The 21,893-nt window shown below is 38.8% G+C and overlaps 1 protein-coding gene across 1 annotated transcript in view; it reads right to left on the bottom strand.

The window, feature by feature from the left end:
* MYO3A (myosin IIIA) overlaps positions 1-18,290 on the bottom strand; it is a 97,874-nt gene extending 79,584 nt beyond the window's left edge. The window contains exons 1-3 of the mRNA XM_072330322.1: positions 18,239-18,290; positions 11,403-11,585; positions 6,841-6,975 (exon numbers count right to left, since the gene is read on the bottom strand). Of these exons, the coding sequence (XP_072186423.1) occupies positions 6,841-6,975; positions 11,403-11,570 (303 nt within the window). The 5' untranslated portion in view covers positions 11,571-11,585; positions 18,239-18,290. The remainder of the gene's footprint in view (positions 1-6,840; positions 6,976-11,402; positions 11,586-18,238) is intronic.
* Between the last annotated feature and the right edge of the window lie 3,603 nt (positions 18,291-21,893).

Genomic DNA, 21,893 nt, shown 5'->3' with positions numbered 1-21,893 from the left:
CAGATCAAAACAATGGGCCTTGTCTCCAGGCTTTTCACAAAAGGATCTAGACTGAAGCATTCATTGTAAAGGCAATTCCTCTCCACTCAGCAGAGTGCAGAGCAGATCAGTTTAACCACTCTGGAGGTGCCTGCCTCCCTCCAGTGACTGCAAAAGGAGCTATGGTGACTCAGCAACTGTGATGGGACCGTAAAGGAACAAGAATATTAAGCAGGACATACCAAGACATGGAGAATTTTGTAAGAAACAAAAGGACTCCGAACTCAGAACTTTTTTTTTCAAGGCAGGTCTTTGCTTTGGCTTTAGCTAAGTCAGCATTTTTCTGAGCTGTAACTCACGTCCTTTTCAGAGCCCACAGCAATGTTATTTTCAGCAGCACTGACACTTGACTGTCTGCTTCCATCACATCCCAGCTCCTGGTTCCTACCTGTAGAGTTCTCCCAAATTCTGCAGCCCTCGGCCATTCTCTGCCTGACAAAGACACAGAGCAGAAAGCTCCCTCCCTGCAAACAATTCCACAAACAAACAAACAAACAAAACACCTCAGTCTCAGTCTTACAATGGTTGATGCTAACTGCAACCAAAGCTTAAGGAAGCTAGACAGTTTGGTAAGCTGAAATTTAAGCAATAGATACACATTTATTTTGGAATTTCATAAAAAATCTCAAAAAATAAGATGTATAAAATTAAAAAGTAATGTTAAGTATTAGAACACAAGGGACAAAGTGTTCATATGTTATTTAAGCACAGAACAGTTTAATAAACATATTTTTCTTTTTTTCCCCTCACTGTTTGGTGGCAACATTGTTAGAGATTTGTCATATTCAGCTTTTTGTATATGCTACATTCTTCAGCAACATGAGCCATAATAAATGCTTAACAGCTGCCTAAAAGATGTGGACTATGCAAACTGCAATGTAATACAAATACTCATTTTACAGCAGAAAATATGACTATTCACTAAAACTTTGATGCATCAATTGATAGTTGTACCCACACAACTTTGATATTGAAAAACAAGTAAAAGCCATTTGGCCATGACTGCAGTTCCTTTTCCCCTCTTCCACACATTCAGAGGTACCACAAAGTGTGCCGGTGCCATTAGCTGAGAAGGGAAATAGATGATGCTAATGGAGAGAAAAAACACCTATCAGCCATCAGGATACTTATATAGCACTGAAAAGCACAGAAAGAGACAGGCAGATACATCTTCTTTGTTCTGAACTATCCTGATCTGTTCCCAGCCTGCTTTGGCAGAAGCAGAAGCAGTAGCTGACAAATCTTTTTTTCCTCTAGTTCTCCATGTTTTACATCACTCATCCTCCCATCTGCTGAAGACTCGTCCAAATTAAGCCACACAATATGGAAGAAATCTCTCACTACCTCTCTTTAAGGAAAGATATTTGAACTTCATAACACATTGTTACCATTGTTCTGGTTGCAGAAGATCTTACTGTACATCTGGCTATCTTGGCCAACACACACTGATACGTAGACCTTACTTTGGGTAACAGTTACTCTTCTTTTGCAGCAAATCTCACTGCTACCTCATATTTCCCTCTACTCAGCTCTTATGAGGCCCCATCTGGAGTACTGCACCCAGGCTTGGGGCCCCCATTACAGGAAGGATGTGGAGTTCTTGCAGCAGGTTCACAGGAGGACCAACAAGGTGAACAGAGGACTGGAGCACCTCTCCTGTGAGGAAAGGTTGAGGGAACTGGGCTTGTTTAGCTTGAAAAAAAAAAAAAAAAAAAAAAAAAAAAAGGCTCTGGGGAGACCTCATTGTGACCTTCCAATACTTGAAGGGAGCATATAAACAGGAGGGGCAATGGCTGTTTATGAGGGCAGATAGCGATAGAACAAAGGGGAATGGTTTTAAAATGAGACAGGAGAGGTTTAGGTTAGATATTAGGAGGAAGTTTTTCACTCAGAGGGTGGTGACACACTGGAACAGGCTGTCCAAGGAGGTTGTGGATGCCCCATCCCTGGAGGCATTCAAGGCCAGGCCTGATGAGGCTCTGGGCAGCCTGGTCTGCTGGCTTGCAACCCTGCACATAGCAGGGGGGTTGAAAGTCAATGATCATTGTGGTCCTTTTCAGCCCAGGCCATTATACAACTCTATGATTACACTGTTAATAGCTCAACACTCCAGTTGAAAATATCTCCCTTCCCCGGTGCAACCCAGTAAGTGGACCTGCCAAGTCTTACTTTTTTAGATACATAATCATACTCCACACATAGGACACTATATAACAGAGAAGAGGATCTTTCCATTATTCTTTTTAATAAATAAACACTTCAGCAAGTTATACATGTGGTATCTAAAAGGCAACATGAGTAATTAACACGCAAAGTAGGTCAGTGAAGGATCCAAAACTACTAGCCGCACAAGATCTGAACATTAATTATGCTCACTTTTCACTGTTAGACACATATGTAAATCATGCTGTCACTGCTCATTTATGGATTTGCAAGGAAATTTTATACATATTTCATGAACGCTGGGGCTCTGTCTGTGACGACAGTCAGCATTTGGAAGCATCAGAATTGCTAAATGTCTCCCTCCAAACACTAAATACAAGAGTGTGACAGCAGAGAAGATTCATCCAAGGCCACAGGCACAACAACATCTTCACTGCTCAGCTTCCTTCATTTTATCCAAGAGTTATTGCAACACCTTCCTGAAGGCTCCAGAGAGTTCTTACCTATAATGAGGTCTCTTCCACCATGCCATTCTTCTCTTGAACCCTCATGCTGCCTGCCCCTTCTCAATCACCTCAGATATGAGCTAATTGCTTTTACTGTCAAGAACCATAGCAGTCCTAACACCTTCTTTAGGCAGTAACAGATCTGCTCCTATCCTCACAAGGCTGGTATCCATCACTGGTTAATTGTAAGCACTTCATGTTTTCTCTTCTGCTTTGAAGGAGCAGCCATAACAACCAGAAAGCCACACTACTATACTTCACGTCCTCCTTAATAAGTCTCTGCTGCAATACTGACAAACGCATGCAGCTGACTGAGATCACAAAGCAGTCCCCCTAAGAGGAACATGATTCTAAACTTCTTACTGTACATTCAAAAATATTTTGACTTTTAAATGTTTTCATGATGTTGAAAACAACATATGCCACCAGTACATACATATTATATATAGTAATAAGTAGATAATAATGATAACATTACATGCTCTAAGAGGAGACCATATAGCATCAACATTATCATTATCAGTCTCAGTGTGTTCATACGTGGATACTAAACAGGACAGGGACACCCTTAAAACAACATGGTTGCTGGACAGCATGAAGGAAACAGATTGCTGAAATTGTACAGACTCATGCTGTGCTCCATGGACTGTTAGTCTAACTCAGCAGAGCTTTGCAAATATTCTTAAAATGTTCATGAATATACTAGGAGAAGCAAAACACCTAAAAAGAATGACTGGACAGTCTTTCTTGAAGTTCATCGCTATTAGATGGGTTCATTTCTGTAATTTCAAGGCATTTTTTTTCTCCACCTCTCCAGAAATCAGGTTCTTTTATTCTTTTATTTCCCTACTTCAAGTGCTGAGGAAATGGAAAAAGCAAATGCATTTCTTTAGAGAAATAGGCTGTGTACAAGCTGTTGTACAACTTCACATGATTTCTCTGTTTAAGATAACATTCAAACAAGAAAAGGAGAGGTTCTAAAAAAATGCTTTGATAATATAAAAAATTCTGTCTTTGGGTGAGAAGTCACTTCATCCATGTTTTCCCCTATGAGGTTGTTTTAAACCACATTTTCCTTTTTAAAAATCACAAAAATAATGGAAGTTTCTCCTAGTTCCTAATTATAAAGACATACTGAGAATGGTACAATACACTAGCATGTTGAATATGACAAGCATAGCTATTTAACTTTTGAAAACAAACTGAGATGCTTCTTGAAGTTCTACCTGATCTGTATAGGAAACAAACAACAAAATAGCTAAAATTGTCCTCCCCAACTGATCAAGGCCTGCATGCTCACCATTAAGATGCAATCAGACTTAACTTCTCCACCTCTATCTTCCATCAGCTGACTTGCAACTATCTTTGATCTGCTCCCTTTCTAACTAACATCCAGAGCTGGAAGAAATGCATTACAGTACGCTCTGCCTTAGCTGTGTCATCATGCTGATGCCAACTGACATGAAACTTCTAGGCTGATTCATACTAAGTATAATGCTTAAGTGGTTTCTTTTCAACACAGACTCAATAAGCCAGATTCTTCTGCCTGCCTCTTCAGAAACACATGACAAGGCTTAAATAAACTGGCAATAATAATCTCTAGCAATAAAATATATATATATATATATATATCTTTTTAAATAAAAAATGTGATTAGAAGAGCACCATCACAGGAGCAGATGATCATCCCAAGAATAGGCTTATAGAGAGAAGAGCATCACTGAACTGCAGGTCAAAACTACTGATCTTCATATAGAAGTCATCATACTCAGCAGTCATCCCTGTAGGTGGTTTCCTTAAATATGCTGAATTGAGAAAGCTAGGTTCCTTTGTTCCCCAAAATCCGACTAATTACATTAAAAGCTCTTATATTATTAGTTTTCTTTCAATTTAATTATTTCTTAAAATTCTACACCAGTCTCAAATGTAGATTCTCATGTGCTAAAATGAACACTACATGATAACTGTCTTCTTCCATTAATACTGTACTAGAGTCTCTGTAACAGAAAGTTCTATAATAAAATGTTTTTCGATGTTATTTTCCCAAGTTATCATTATGCAAGTTTTTTACCTTATTAAATGTACATTGAAAGGTTAAATCAAAGTAGGAGATTGACTATATTTCTTTTCTATTTATCTATATATTGTTTCTTCTAATAGATTTCTTTATTTAAAATGACCAATAGATCCTTCTCTCCCAGAAGCTTATTTCCCACACATAACACTGCAACTTCAAAATGTTTTATGAGATCATTTAGGTAATCTGCACCTTTCTCTACAGTTACCTCGCTCCTGAACAGAAATAATATCTCCAATTCAGAAAAATTAATCAAAACTCTCAGTTGCTGAACAGCTGGAGAGCATTTCATAGAAGTCTCCCATGCCTCATAAGGAATACTGCTATAGATCTGTCTTGTCCCATATTACTCCATAGATATCTACAGCTGATCTCAGTGAGACAGGATAGAGGGTAAATGGACTTGCATACAATTAAAATGTGCATGCAAGAACAGCAACATGGCATCACATTTACACACTACAGTCATAGTTTTACACAACCATTGTACTAAAAATCCAAATACAACCTTCCCCACACACTCCAATGGAAACAGAAGTATATGCAAGCTAAAGATTAATTGTTGTCTTCTTGAATTTATACACATATTATTAGGAAAAAAACAATCTTTATAAACTTTAAGATATCTAAATAGCAACTGTGAAAAAACAAATTGCAATGGCCTTGTAAAGCCACATACAAACAGAAAGAAAGGTGACTCTTCAGATTAATCTATTTGAGAACAGTTTTCTTTTACTGATGTCTGTACTAAAAGAACAGCTTGACCGAAGTAATCACTGGAAATTTATTTTTCTACTTGTGTATTTATACATACACACATCAACTGAAATCCATTACACTCATGGATCTATGTGTGCAGTGACAGAAGGCATCCAAGATTACTCCACACACCCCATACTGACACTTACACATGTGCAGCACGGCACGCAGAGAGCAAAAATAAAACTCATATTCCAGATACAGCTTGTGTCTTTCACATTAATAATACAAATCCATGCAAAATAGAAAAGTTAGAATATAAACACTTGACTGTTTCCTCACAGTTTGTTTTAAACTGGCTGTTTACTATCCATCCTTTACAGGACAGAAGTTTCACAGATGGAATTTCAAATGCCCAGCAGACCAAAAAGAAGCCAGATTTTTTGAAGAGCAGAGATAAACATGGAGCTGACTTCTTTTCAAGTCAAACCTAATAGTTTGCATTGGAAATGATAATTAATTACCTTAAAAATGTTTTCCAAATCCATGTTAGAAGAATTTGGAAAAGCGTTAGAAATTAAGCATTTTCAGAATTAGATGACATGAAACATTTGCCAGGAGGCTTGTACACATTTAACTGATATTATAAAATACAACAAATGTTTCCATTTCAACCTTGACAAATACTGACCAAACAACAGCAAAGAGAAAGTTTTTGCAGAACAGGCTCTAGTGAACCAATGAAAACAATAATGACCAACCTCTTTGCTCCTAGATTTGTCAAAATTAAACACTTAAAGATGGAAACACAAATTACAGGACTTGTCTTATTCTCATTCCATTTTCGACAATATTTGGCAAGAACACACTACTGCCTTAGTTCACTTGCCTTAATTGTCTACTTAAGCATTTGCGTGAACAAAAAAAAAAAAAAAAGAAAAAAACAACCTGTAATTCATTACTTTTATTTATTTAGGACAAAATTCACGATAGTGGTTACTTCAATTGTTACATCATAGCTTAGTCATACTTAAACAAATTCTTCAAGAGAAAGATTTCCACAACATACTTTTTACCAAAACAACAAAAAAAAAAGTTGTAGCAAATCTTATCAAGTCCTATAAGCATTTATAGATTTATTTTGAAGACATAAAACTACCAGTAAAATATACCATAAGAATGCTGATATCAGGGGAGATCATTAATTCATCAACACAGACAAGACCAGTATTCATCACTTCATGTGCAGCCACCCTAGGAAAAGACAACCAACAACTTTCACCTCATTCGCTGAGCTCATATTCAACATGGGAATACTCACTTGAAGAAAACTCTTATTTTTAAAAAATTATTTACCTCAAGAACAAGCCAAAGCTGGTCTCCATTCTTCACATCTTTCTTGTAGTACATGCCATAGAATTTGACTACATTGGGATGATCAGAGAGAGCTTTCAAAATGTTGTACTCAGCTTCAATTTCTTCATCAATATCCTAGTGTCACAAATGAGAAATACAAAGCAGTAAATAAATAATCATATCTGTTAAAATAATAATAATAATAAATAATTAGATTTTCAGGCTATTCAAACTGAGTTTGAAATAGTGCAAAGAAAAAAAACAAGTAAGTATTGACATACCATCTGCAGGTCTACAAAGCTTGGTTCTGTTTCCTCGATACAAGTTGTGCTTTTTCCTTGGTCTTCACCTATTTCAACTAACAAACATATGGGGCATGACAGAGGAGCCCTCAGAAGAAAACGCAAAGAGCATTTCAAGGTGAAGCCAGTACAACCCATGATGTTAGCTGGCAAGTTTTGGGGAGAGCATGCAGATGCCTTGGGCAATCACCAGTTACTCCTCCAATCTCTAGGCTATCCCCAGTCACTGGGGACTGAACAACACAGGCAATCTATGCATTGAAAGTATCCCTCAGTAACCTCTATCATATTGCTTTACTCATACTGAGAATACATGCAGCCTATCTGTGCAACAGTTAGTGGCAAAACAGCTCCTGTATAGTTTAAAACTTGAACAAATGTTGCTAAATACTTGTTTCCAGACTTAACATATTTTTAATTTTTTTAATATAATTTGCTATTTACACACGCACAAAAAGAAATAGATGACAAATTGTGGAGGAAGGCTACCTGTGAATTCCACTATCGAAATGAATAGATTTCCTATCAACAACAACAAGCCAAAAACCTTTCTCACCACCTCCACATGGATGCTTTGTAGTCCTAATGAATGACAGTCTTTCTCATTTAATTCACAATCAAACACACCTTTTGCTAGGAGAACTTAGCACACTTGTTTCTTATACAAGACTTTCCAATGCTAAATCCAAGTTCCTCATATTAGCTTTTGGCTATTTTTGTTTCTTTTTACTAGCCTCAGACAACTTTCCCTGTCACCAATATCTTCAGGAATTAGGCTATAAACTTCCATATTGGGATTACAAGATTAACTGCTCTCACAAAGAGGTGCTTTTCTGCTTTTTCTTTTATTTTTCTTTTCTTTCTTTTTAACTGGAGCAGCTGAAAATCAGCAGAACTTTTCTCCTCTTTCAAAAGAAGAGAGATTAAGTGAATTTTTCCACACAAACAACGTAGAACACAGTCAATTTAAAAAAAAAAAAAAAAAAAAAAAAAAAGTAATGATAAAAAATTTTTTAAAAAAAAGAAAAAAAAAAAAAAAGGAGAAGGAAGGAAAAAACAACCAAAGTATTGAAAGAGGCAAAGGGAGAAAAGGGAAAGAGTAGAAGATAAGAAGGAACAAGAGAGACTGAATTTGGCAAAAGCAAAAGGACAAGCCAAAACGAAAAAAAAGACCAAGCTCCCCAGAAAAGCACACAAAACATAAAATAGCTGAGGCTGCCTTGGGAAAACTGGAAGCGAATTAGCCCACTGTCCTACTGTGATATAATAGAGATTTCTGTTTCCTGAGGGGTACTCAGATTTTATGAGATTTTTACCATTATGAGGAGAAATGAAAAGCGAGAGAATGAAATGAATAGATTATTTCACTGCATACTAGAAAGAAAAATCTTCCTCTGCATTTTATGAAAGAAGAGAACTTGACATATTTTGTTGAATTTAATGTATTTACCTGCATGAAATACAGCCAAAGGGAGGGACTCTTCTAGAAATGGCAAAGGGAATAACTTCATGTAAACTTAGATGTAAAATAACAGCTAAGAGTCTTAATGTACAATGGTGCTTTCATATAGCCCTAGGGACAAGACTGAGATTGCTCTCAGTTCCATCTTCATATACTATCATTTCAACACCTTCACTTTCTTACTTCAGTTTCAAAAATCTGAGCTGTTCTTCAACACGAAGAATCAGAAAGCTCTAAAAGGACTAAACACGGAATGTTTAGTTCAGTTCCATGTCACCTATGATAATGTCATTTCTTAGTTCAGTTTGGAAATATAAGTTAAACTGAGTAATATAAAAGCAAGTTTTTTCTGCTCTATTCTTCGCTCTGTTTCTTACACAGCACTACTCTGAAACTGTCTTTAAAGAAAAAAAAGATTAGAATTTAAAGAAAATAAAGTACCTTTTTCTTCATTGCAATGGCTCCCTCTGCAGCCATTAATAATACTTTCAGTTAAAGTAAAAAGGTCTAGTTTATGCCTTTTAGTTTCTCGTATTGGATTGACAGTTTAGTTCTAACATGGAGGCACAGCAGCTATTTCAGACCTCCTGGAAACAGGAAGAGAAAAAAGAGAATACTATTCTTATCATAAGAAGTTCCAAGTTCAGCACTTGGATGCATTACTGGCTTTCCACTATGTATCACTACCCTCAGCTTATGTTTGCACACTGAAAAACACACCTTTGTTACCTAATTATAGGTAACAAAAAAATTCCATGAGAAAATTTGATAGAAAAAAAAAATCTAATTTTAAAGCAAAACTAGAATTTTCAAAAAAGTAAATGATTATTTGGAATAATATCAGGGTGTGCTGAAAAACAAATTTCTCAGCATTTCCAGTTGGATATTCTCAGTTTAGGGGAAGTATGGCTGACAACTTTTGGGTTTCTGGTAGCTGAAATGAGCAAAAGTTTAAGAATTTCAACTGATGAAGAAGAAAACTAAATACTTCAATGAAAGAAACAGAGAAAATGGAACTCTTAAATCCATTTTTCATCAAAGCAAGGAATTTGTTTTCAACAGTTACACCTTTCGCTCCCTTCAATTTTTTATAATGCATCTGTACCCACTGTTTTTATTTTTTTCTGACTTCTTCACGTTCTACCACTCTCCCTTTTAATCTGTATCTCTTTCCTTCAGGATCATCTCTACTTCCACTTCTTTCTCATGGTTTTCATCTTGCACCTTTTTCTTACAACCTCTAAGGTGTACACAACATTGAAAGTTTCCTCAACTCTTTTCAGTAATCCTTGACTGAACCAGTTATCCATTAAGAACTATTTCTAAACACATGTGAAATAGATTAAAGCAGGAATACTTCCTGCCATACCATCATTTATTTATATGAATGCCAACTGCAAGAAAGTCCTGCCTATTCATTGTAAGCATAAGAACCTTGTTTACAAAAAGTGATAGAGTCCAAAATAGAGTTTCCAATGCATTTGAATTCACCAAGGTCCATTTTGCTTGGCCTTTGCAAGGTCCTTTTGCTTACTCTAGGAGAGGTAGATGGTATTGCACTGAGATGAGCTGCCTTTTGCTTCCTTGAAAGCATACTGATCTGAGGCAGATCACCAGGAAACAAAATGATAAAGCATGACACTAAATTTTTACCAACTTTTTATGGACTTTAAGGCCATAGGAATGTTATTCTGACACTGTGTGGTGTGTAGGGGTAGACAGAACCCTGTGTGACTGTACAGATCTGCAGTGTTTCACACAGTATGATGTGCTCTTCTCCAGTTGCCCAGAGAATTGTGCAATGGAAGCAGTTGTCTCACGTGGAAGTGTAAGATGTAGGTCACAGAGCCAGACTGCAGTTAGAACGAGAAACACGGTCTCTTGCTGCTACGCGGTCTGTAGCTTGTATTCACATTGCAGATTCTGGACAAACCACAGAGCAGCATCTGCTACCTGAGACCTATCAGCCAGATAGAAACTGTAACAATACCTAGACAGTGCAAAAGATAAGCTCAAAGGAGCCACCTGGTAAAGGAGCAGCTCCTTGTCTTTCTTTTGCAGGTAAGCATTCTCAAGAAAGATCCCACACCACATGCTGTACCACTGAAGTCAACGAGCCCACCTTTACGAACGTGACTCCTAACATCCTTCCTACAGAACATTAATCTGCTGCCCAAATGTCAGCCATGGAATACAAAACCACGATCACCTGGTGCTTTCTGTGTAGGAGCTACCGCCTTCACATTTTCTGTCTGAAAAGATGGATCCTTCTGTGATAACTACACAATCTGACACATTCTGAAAACGCAGAACCAACAATAACAATAAAGTATGCCGTTTTATTTTTAATGTATCACTCCTATCGCATGACCGAGCTGAAAGCATGGACTCAAAATAGATGTCTAAACGTGCACCTAAGGTACCTAAAAATGCAAATAAGGTACTTAAAAACTTTCTCACTAGTGTGTGGAAAAGAGGAAAAGGAACACAGTCAAAAACATAAGATGTTAGGACTCCTAACTCCCTTGTAGGTAACTAGAAGGAAAAAAACAAACAAACAAACAAAAAAAAAAAAAAAAAACCAAAAAAAACCCAGCTCTGTCACTGAAATTAAAATACAAGAAAGGGGAAATTGAAAATAAAAATAACAGAAATTACATTTCAGTTGGCAGGCTGAAGCTTTCAATTCTAATGCAAATGATCTGTTCCGGTTGGAAAGGAAAAAAAAAAAAAGGCCACATAAGAAATTCAGTTACAATCAAATAAGCAAAAAACTCCAAGCAATTTGCGTGACTTACATGAACAGGATCCAAGATTTTGACTGCTGCTTTGCTGCCATTTTTCTTATTTAATACCTTGAAAACTTTTCCATAAGTTCCTTTGCCAATAGTCTCAATTATTTCCCAGGTATCTGAAGGGTCAGGAAAGCTATCAAATATTATTGTTTTCCCAGTCAATGGAAGCATCTCAACTGATGACTCCTAGGAAAAAGGGAAATTTTCCATGTTCAGTGAATAAATGATCATCCACTATTAGTTTCCTACAAATAAGAAATGAAATACACATTCCAGACTCAAACACTAGAAATGATTTTACACAAATCATGCGTGTACCAAATAAAAGAAACAAGAAAAGAAACAAGAAAAGCTGCACTTAATATGGGTTTTCAATACAGTACCAAATAAAAGGATCTTCAAATGGTTGTTTGTACTAATTTGAGGCTTGAGTGAAGTCACCCCAAGCTTTCTCAAAACAAAGCTAAAATGTCATTCTGGAATTCTTGTACAGACAGGGCAGTGGGAGTCAAATCTCACTGTTACAGTTACATAAAATCCTCTGGAAATCTGAATTTTTGTACAGAACTCACAAGGCCAAACAGCGGTAGATCTTTTCACAGTGTTACGGTCTTCTGACAAGCAAGCATTCAGAGTGATGGAAAATGCACTTACTGATGTAAACTCCTGACACCTATTTTACATACTGTACAGGAAACATTACACCTATGCCCTAGTCAGCGGTGGATACAATTCACTAGCACGTGCTTTTATACCTACTATGTAGCCCTTACAGAGCTAAAAACCAAAACAAAGAAAAAGAACTCCCTACCTTTACCAGTTAACCCTGTACAGATATATTAAAAGTGATGTTCTCATAGTCCCAGCATTAGAGCCAAGACCAAAAAAACAAGAGAGGCAGAGAACAGGACAGACTCAAGCCTTACTAAATAAGGGAGAATCATCTTCATATAATTATTTTTAGAATTTTGTAGCCTGTTTTATGAGTACTGTATCAGTGTAGTTGTTTGGGAATTTTTCAATTCAACAGCATAAATCTGTACGCAAAGCAATGTACACCATATTACCCCAGTTACACAAATTCTGCTATACTCTACTTCTTTAACAATGAGCAGAGTGCCATCAATTTCAGCTTCACCTATGGCTTCCAGCATCCTTCTTTATACATCTGCTTATTCATATAACCATATCACTGCACTATAAAAGCAGAACATATACTCCCCCCAGGGACAACTGAAATGGAGTGCTACACAAACATATACTGTACCAGCTCTTTAAATTACCCCATATGAACACTGGCGTATCACACATTCAGACAAGTTTTCTAGGTCTCCTGGAGAACTCAAGGTTCAGGATTCTTCCCATTGTTCTACTCTCATCTGATTTGCTTGTTATTCACACAGAAGACAGGGTTTTCTCCTCTCCCCCCCTCCCCCCCCCCCCCCCCCCCCACACACACACTTATTTTCACTACATATGACTATTACCAGCCCCTATCCCAGCTCACAAAGCAAAGTGGAGCAATACCTCCTTAACATCTGGAAACCTACAGAAGTCTGTAGCATACTGAGCACAGTGACCCTTGCCCAACACCTTGATTTCAAGGGTTGTAGGAGCAAAATGACCCACTTTTATCTCTCATAATAAAATGTCTCTTAACACAAGTCCGAGTTAATGATGCAGCAATGACAGAGAATAAAGAGGTGGAGAGATAACAAATTCCTAATCCAGATTAAAAATTTCCTCTTTCCTTCTGTCTGTGCTTCCCCCTGTAAACAAAACCTATGGGAAGGTTGATTCCAGTCTCTCTCTAAAGCATTGCCTTTCTACCTCATGCTTGCCATTTATCCATGCCGAGAGCTCTACCATATCCAGTCAAAGCCATCTCATTCCCATGAAACAAACAAGTTTCATCTAAGTTTCTCTCTGACCTTTACCTTTTAGAATAAAGTCAACTGCTTGTCTTAGGTTTTACTGAATACTCAAACCATATTTGAACTTTTTGGAGGAAAAAGGTGGAAAGTGATAAACGGACACCTTCACAAGAACCAACACATGCAAATCAATTTGTGTGTAGACATACTGAAATACATTTTCTACAGAACATGTAGTTTTACATCAGAATTTAGGTCCTGCTGTGTTTACAAGAACACAGGACAAAACAGAAGTTGCAGAAGGAAAGATCATTTCTTGCCTTTCAGGAATTAGCACCGAAGATGGAAGAATTCAAAGATCAGATTCACATCTACAGCTGGTGTCAGAGCCAATGCATGGAACTCTGATACTCTGAACCTCAAAACACGCCCTTAATCAAAGGTGCACTCTTCCATACATGGGTTTCATAATGAAAGGCACATTCAAAACAAGCAGTTTCAGGCAACTTCCCAGCTTTCATTATATTTTCATTTTTCATATTTCATTATTCAATTCCCTATGCATTAACAGGATGCAGCTGAAATTAATTGGCTCCCAGTACAGAGTGCCTGTTTGGCAGCAGAGACTACTACAATGAGAACAGTTAGAGGGCTGTGGAAATGTGTCCCTGCAGGTGTTATCAGCTACCAGCAAATGCAGAGACACTGTCATGTGCTGGCATTTTCCTCCACAAATCAGACAAGTTACACATTTTCTTGCCTTAAAAAAAGTCACGACATACTTACCAATAGTGCATTCAATAACTGCCACTGCACAATAATTTAAGACTACTATTCCAAAAAGAATTATTCAGCATAATCCCTTGTCTTTTGATTTGCAACTTCAAAATCACAACTTGAATAAGTTACAGTGCATGAGCACCTGCAGATAAATTGTTTAGCTTCCACTTCTGTTATTAAAAATATATTAAATAGAATGATTTAGAGTGTCTTGTTCTTGAACAGAAGGAACATTTTATTACATCTCAGTGAAGCTGAGATAGTTGATAATGATATAATTTCATATAGCAGCAATAAATAAGACTGTCTCTGGAATGCATCTGTATTCTACAGCAAATGGGTAATTTATCAAACTCTTCGCTATTAAAAATTTACTTTGAAAACAGCTTATGATGTAATCCAAACCTGTGAGCTAGGAACAGTCTCAAGCCTCCATAGAAATCCTTGAAAATGCCTGTGGTGTGCTCAGAAAGTGACTAAATTCAGGGCTTTTAGAAACAAACAAACAAACAAACAAACAGTTCAGGGAACTGCACCACAACAAGCCAGCGTTGGGGTGGTTTATTTGGTTGGTTGTGGGTTTGTTTGTTTGTTTGTTTTGTGACAGTAGAGTTTTTTGATTGGTTTGGTTTGGTTTCCAACAAGATGCTGATGTGGTGTCAGTGCTCTGTTTATCACAGTTATAACAACAAACTGGGAGATAGTTAGTCAAATAAACCAGCTTTGTATGATTTTTAGTTTCACAGGCGGTATCGAAAGTACACACTCCATTCCATATCAAAGATGGCAGATCACTGAATTCTCCTCTTTTTCAGTGTCTAGATAGTTTGGAGAGGGACAGAAAGTGGCAGCTTTGTGAAGCATTATCTTCTGTGGACCATCAGATTGCTGCAATAGTAATTCAGCGAAACGTATTTATTGCACTGCTGAGAGGTTTATGGCGAAGGCCACAGAACATTACAGATGATGGTGCCAAGTGGGAATAAGCAACAGTTCTTGCTTCTGCAACCTGGGCTGCAAGCACAGCTGAGCCTGAATTTCTTAAAGACTGCTACAACTCAGCCAAACATTTTTACTACTTCAAACATTTTCATATTTCGGCTCTCTAAATTTGACACTCCTTCATTCTGTGCAAGCTTGCAACTTCTTTCCACCATCCCCCAAATAGTTTCTGAATGCACTTCCGTCTCACTCAGATGGAGCTTATCAATTTGTTCCATAAGGATCTGAGAAAACAAGAGGTGCACCTTTCCTCATTTTTAATCCAACTACAACTTGATTTTGAAACTAAAGAACCTCACACATTTATTTATTTTATTTATTTCCCTTGCATGATTTTATCTGTTCTGGATTATCCACGTATCTATCTACCCAAATTATTCTCTTTGACTCACTACTTATTTTTCTCAGTTTGCTCTCTACTTTCTGTTGTATACACTCTACAGTGTTTTCCCAGAACTGATAAACTGTTGTCTGAAAAAAAACTTTCCAGAGGGGAAAAAAATAACATCCTAACAACAAGCTGAGCTGTAGCAAAAAAAAAGGCTTTGACTGCTGCTGTAGTTAAGCAATGCCATCAATCTTGTGGTTTTGGACAATAGTTTTTATTATTCAGAGATAAATATTATTTTTCTTTATTTGTTATTTGGAAAAATAAATTTAAGTCTATCTTTTCAACAGGCTGATACCTAAACATATTTCATACTGAGATGTGACAGTTTCATGACAAGAGGCTATTTATCTATGCTCTAAGAGATAAGAAAGCTGGATGCCTTGCAGTAGTCATTACCCCCTACTATGGCAGATGAGGAACACAAACCAGTTGTATGCTTACACAAGTAAGAAATCACACACAAGCAAATCGCTGGGTTTCACCTAACTTGGTGTGTGTTCAGTGTACCTCATGGAACCTCATAGAGCCTAATGTAGACACTAAAATCCCATTTTAGACCTGGTCGAAACAATCAAAAATTGATTCACCTGATCTGGTTGCCAACAATCTTAGCACAAGCCTTGCTCCCCAGACTTCATTGATTATACTGGCTAAATCTTCATTAACTATAATAGGAACCCCATGATCCAGTTTCAGATGTAGGTGATAGGTAAAATGAATCATATTCTGTTTAACTGCTGGAAACAAAGAGTTGTAGTTTGAGAACTGACAAAAAGATGATCAGCTGCATGCTGCAGTCAAGAAAACAGCAAGCTAGCCGCCTCTCACCACCTGAAAGTTTCCAGTCTTGGATATATTTGGATGATGTACAGAAGATGCAAGACTGTACAGTGACATTGCCAAGCAATCGTTGAACTCAACAATTAAACACCAAATTATTGTTGAAATAAATGGTTGCTTTACAGCATCTGGAGGGGTGATAATTTAGCTTAATTTCAGTCAGTGTATTTCCTGAGCACAATTCAAAGTATATATGTTAACTTTAGTGTTGCTCAGGGAAGAATTTGATCCACTTCTGAGCTCAACTTCTAGTGCTCATTCTCTGAAGAGTCAGGTAGATCCTTCTGCTGTTTCTAATAAACACTGTTCTCTCTGCAGACGGTTATCAAGCAACAACTTCCCATCAGAGCAAGACAGCCTTCAGAGAAACTTGATGCCTCTGGTCTTCTTGACCTTAGCAAAACTTCTACACGCAGTAGAGAAACAGCACTGTGCATGTGTTGGTACCTGATCTCCTTCTATTGATAAATGCATATTGGGTGTCCACACTGACATTTCATCTGCTGATTATCATTCAGCTATCTTGACATTTGACTTGCATTAGACTGAACTGGCCAGCCCTGCTCACTCTCTGAAAGCTCACAGAGGGCACTGCTGGAGGATAATCATATTAGTGTTGGTCTCCACCCTGGTTTTCCTCCCTTCCACTTAAACCCACGAAGCTTTACAAAAGCAAGCAGTTGATTCTGCACTGTATTACATAGATAGATTGGAGGATGAGAGTCTAGAAAGCAGGCCTGAGAAAAGGAATCTGGGGACTCTGGTTGATGGCAAGGTGAATGTGAGCAAGCAGTGTGCCCACACAGCCAAAGGGCCACCCTTGCCCTGGGGTGCACCAGGCCCAGCACTGCCAGCAGGAGAGGGCTTGTCAGGGAATGGTTCTGGCACCAGAGAGCAATGGGCATGGAACAGGCTGTTGGAATTAAAGGAGCATTTGGACAAAGCTCTCAGAAACAGGGTTTGATTTTGACTTCTGGTGTGAATCCAGGGATTGGACTCTATTCTTGTGGGCCCCTTCCAACTCAGGATGTTCTGATCCCCATTCCCATTCCACTAATGAGATTGGTCCTACTGCACGCTAAGGTTTACAGTTCTCATGAAGATCTGTCAGAGGAATTTCTTTAAAGAAATACTGACCAGATCTGTATGCATTCAATTCTCACTCCACTCTCACTCCTGTGTGACTGTCCTTCAGAGCTCAAACGAAGTCAGTATATGATTCCAACTTTTTTAATCTAGCCACCAGTTATAAGAGGGTACAGAAAGAATGTGAAAACAAGATGCTGAACTTAATCATTGCATTATGTAGCCAATTTTAAATGCTTTGTTATTCTGAAAATAAACGAGAGCTAAAGATTTTCATGACAATTGTAATCCAACAGAATGTATTTATGCAGGGACCTCACAGGTAGGAAAACAAGATTAATAACAGACGGGGGAATGGTGTTGTTATCAAATTGCATTCGGACTGCGTACCACCAGAAGTAATGTGCTCACATGAGCAATCACAAACAGAACCATACCCAGTTCATTGTGCGGCTTCTAGAACAAAGGCCTCGCAAGGGATGAGGTTAATTTTTCAATGACTACATACTAGTTCAATACATATTAGCAGAGAATTTTGTCTTCAAAGCTAGAGCATCACTTAATTTTCCCCTTCCAACACAAGAAAGCCCATTTGGTGTGATGACACTCACTGCCTACTCCTCAGAACTTCTAACAGCAAAGCAGCTGTACACCCGTCGCACACCCCCGAGCGAGCTCCGCGCCGGGCTCACAGCCGCACAGCCCTCCCTGTCCCAGCACCGGGTACCGAGCCGCCACGTCTGGGCGCTGGGCCACCCCTATGGCCCGCAGCCGGGCGGGGCAGCTCCCCCGGGAGCGGCGTTACGCATCAGCCCCGGCCCCATCCCGCCCCGCCCGCCGCTCCTGTGCCGAGGACCGGGGGTTACCGCAGCGCAGCGTCCGGTCCCTGCTTAGGGAGCTGGGGTAGCACCGCCTCCGGCAGCCCTGCCTCGGCTTCGCCTTTCTCCTCCTCCCCGCCGTCCCGGCGTCGCCGCAGTGCCGCCTCAGGGTCAGCGGCGGATGACCGGTTTGCCCCGATAATCCACCACAATGCCGGCAAAGCCGAAGGGACTCGGCCCGCCCCGGGCAAGGAGCGGCCCGGCCCCCTCTAGGAGGTCTCCGCGACGCGGTTGTGTTGAGGTGCATCGGGCCCGCTAGCAGCTGGGTCCCCCGCCCGACCACGTCCCGGTTAGGGCCACAGCCTCCAGGCTGTGAGCCATCCAACAGGTTGCGCTGACAGCCGTTAACTCTGCAAACTGGGTAGGGGTGAAACTGTTGACAGCCTCCCTGTGCTGTAGGAACTAATGGGTTCAGGTAGTCCACTAAGAATAACGGCGGTCAGTTGAGTGCACTCAGCTAACCTTAACTGTTACAGCAAGGTAAGTGATAGCAGTGCACTGGTAGAAAAAGGCAGCATCAAAGTTCTCAAAGGTAAGGAAGTGATGGATGTTTTACGGCTTCTGTATGATCCAAAAGCCAGTTTTTGACTGCTGTTGCTGTTTGCTTTGGAGGAATCCTGCCACATCCACTCTAGAGAAGATACCAAACTTAGAAGCTCAACAGCTTCTTCCCCTTGTCAACACCAGAGAAGGTGCAACTCCACAGAAGACTTGTGCTGTTACAATTAGTTTCCCTCCTTCAGTTTTTCTAATTACATTTGCAGCAAGTTGGTAGTTTTCAGACAGCTCTGACAGTGGGAACATGTTTCTGAGCTTTCAAGCTGCTCTATCTCTTGGAAGAGCAGAGACAATGTCCCATCCCAGGCATTAGAGAAATCACAGCAACAAGGAGCCATACTCCTTATGTATCAATGTATCAATGGAAATGCCTTTATTCTCAAACCCCAGATCCAAACATCCAAAGTGAGATATCTGTAACAACAAGAGGCCTTAAAGCTCTGCTTCTTTACTATCCTGTATTCCAACAACTAATGTATATTTTATTTGATTATCCTAAGCGATATGTAAGTAATGACAGCCCGTTGCTAGTTTGGACCAGTAAAAGTCACATTCAATCTCAAGCCTATAAAGTTGGGCACTGTTCACACTAACAGGGAGTGCCAGCCTATAGTGGCTGGCAGTGTCCATGTAAAACAGACATTGCTTGCACTGGAAAACTTGGGCATGAAGTGATTAATGATGTTCAGTGTCACACAGCTTATCAACACTTATCCTTTCCCTTAACAAGTTTTCTTCTCTCCTTCATGCTCTCCCTCTTTCTTCATCTCACTGTGCTTTGGTTTTTGCCCCTTTTTCTTTTTTTTTCTCCACTAAACTGGCTTTGCTTTTCTATAAGAAGCCTTCCAGATGAGAATTCAGAGTTCCCAAGTAAATATGGGCTTGCATTTCATGTTCTCCAAAATGAATGTTAAATAATTAAAGGCAAATATTATGTATTGGCAATATCTAGTTATGTGTTAGAAGTTAGATTAAATTAAATTTGAGCTGCATCTAGTATGAGTTAAGTTGTGCTATGAGAAAGCACCTATGATACACTATCATTTTAGCAGACGTTTTAAAAGATCAAAGTCAGATTGGTTTCAGATTCTCTCCTTGAAAACATAATTCTCAACTTCATTAGAATTATTGTGGGTGTAAGTTTGGAAACCATTTTCAACACAATATATGGGAAATACAGAAGCAAGACCAACAGCAGTATGAAACCGTCGGGCAACTTCAACATTAGATAACACTATACAATTGCCTGCAGAATACATCTTACTGTTCATATAATACAGTGGACCAATAGCATGCATTAGTCAAGTTGACTGTTTTTACTCCAGAACCAATAAATCAGAATTCTAGGCTCTTTGAAGCTTCTAATAACAACGACACAAAGATGTTCTTGTGATTAATGCATCAAATTAGGAGTATAATTTCTTTAACAAAACATTTCTTGTATTATGAATGTCTTTTCTGCACACAAGCAAAGTCAGGATGCTGGGCACAATAGATCCTTTACTAAAGGAGGTCCTCCTCCTGCTGGGCCCTGAATTCTGGGCAGAGCTCAGCCATAGAGGGCTTGCGTGACCCTAAGAATGCATTACTCTTTTGATCTATTTTCTTTTCTTTTCCTTTTTTTTTTTTTTTTTTTTTTTTTTTTTTAAATATAATCGAGCCTCTCATATTGTCCTGAACATGGAGAGGTCTCCTGATGACTAGTTATGTACGTATGCAAATAACAAGTGACACACAGAATGATCAGTAGATGCAAAAATGATAACTTAATAAAATAGACAAGAATGCTCAGTTAGCGTAGGAGAGACTACCATTACAAGAATTAAAGAACTAACTTACCTCTCTGGGGAACTGCTTTTTGACCTCTCTGGCTGCTTCTCTGAGCACTGCCTGGAGTAAATACGAGGAACTCCTCCCCTTTTGGTGTTTATTACAGATAAACAATACTTCCTGTGACACCTGAGTAAATATCCTCTAGGAAAACCGCCACAGAGTTTGTCTTATTATTCCTTTGATCATAAATAGCATCCACCAAAGCGAATTACCAGGAATGCCCAAAAGTTATGTATTGAATGCATAGGTTTCTCGGCATCAGCCTTCAGCTTTGCCACATATTTTCTTCAGTCGATCAAAAGAGCTCCGTAACCCATTTTGAAGGTCTTAGATGTGTGATCCTTGTAATCACATTTAAGGGTCTGGTTAGCTCAGGAGATCGTTAATAGGATACAAACCTTTCGCATCCAACCCAGATCAGTACAGATGAAAAGTTGTGACTATTTAACAGCTCTCCTCTGCTCTGTGCATTAACCCAGTTTCTAGTGGGAAAACGCCTGTAGTGCTTTAATTTTACAGAATGTAGTTTTCAGGCTTCTTTAACAGCATATATAGTACAGAAGATTTGGCAAACAGGAAAATAATTTAAAAGCTCAATTGTCATTAATGAATCCGATTAAAACTGTAATCAAAAGAATTTCCAAAATTGCCACTCCAAAGCTATCTCCACAATCTAAAGAAGCCCATAAGCACAGATAAGTGTTACAGTAATCAAGAGGCAGCCATTGCTGAGAAGCAAAAGTGATTTAGAAAACGGATGGTTCTTCAGTAAAATTTCCCTTTATTGGGCTCTGGGTCGTTAGATCCAGGGGCTGCATGTTGAGCACATGAGTATTGCCTTTGAATGGGACAGCCTGATTCACATGTAGTGATCCATATCTACCAGGGGGCAAAAAGTATAGAAGCAAATGTATGTGAGGTATTTTGTTGAAATTTCACAGCTTTTTCTACTGCCAAGAGTTTGAGATAGCAAACCTTTGCATCTTGCAGACACTGCTTTTAATCTAAGAAAACCCTAAATCAGACCCAGTCTGAACTCATGCCTCAAATTCAATTTCAAAAATGTTTTTTGTTTGTTTGTTTGTTTTGTTTTTAAATCAAGTATCAAGGAAAAAAGTATTAGAAAATTTGAAATATAAAACCTCCCACAGTTGTTCTGAAACCACAGGAGAAAAGGCCAGAGGCCAAGCAATAACTGCAGAGGTTTACACTACAAAATGGCTTCTAATGTCAGTATTCACTGAGAACACTT

Source organism: Excalfactoria chinensis, chromosome 2 (genome assembly GCF_039878825.1).
Source record: "Excalfactoria chinensis isolate bCotChi1 chromosome 2, bCotChi1.hap2, whole genome shotgun sequence".
Taxonomy (NCBI): Eukaryota; Metazoa; Chordata; class Aves; order Galliformes; family Phasianidae; genus Excalfactoria; species Excalfactoria chinensis.
The sequence above is the reverse complement of the archived record's forward strand: the minus strand, read 5'-3'. Positions and strand labels throughout refer to the sequence as shown.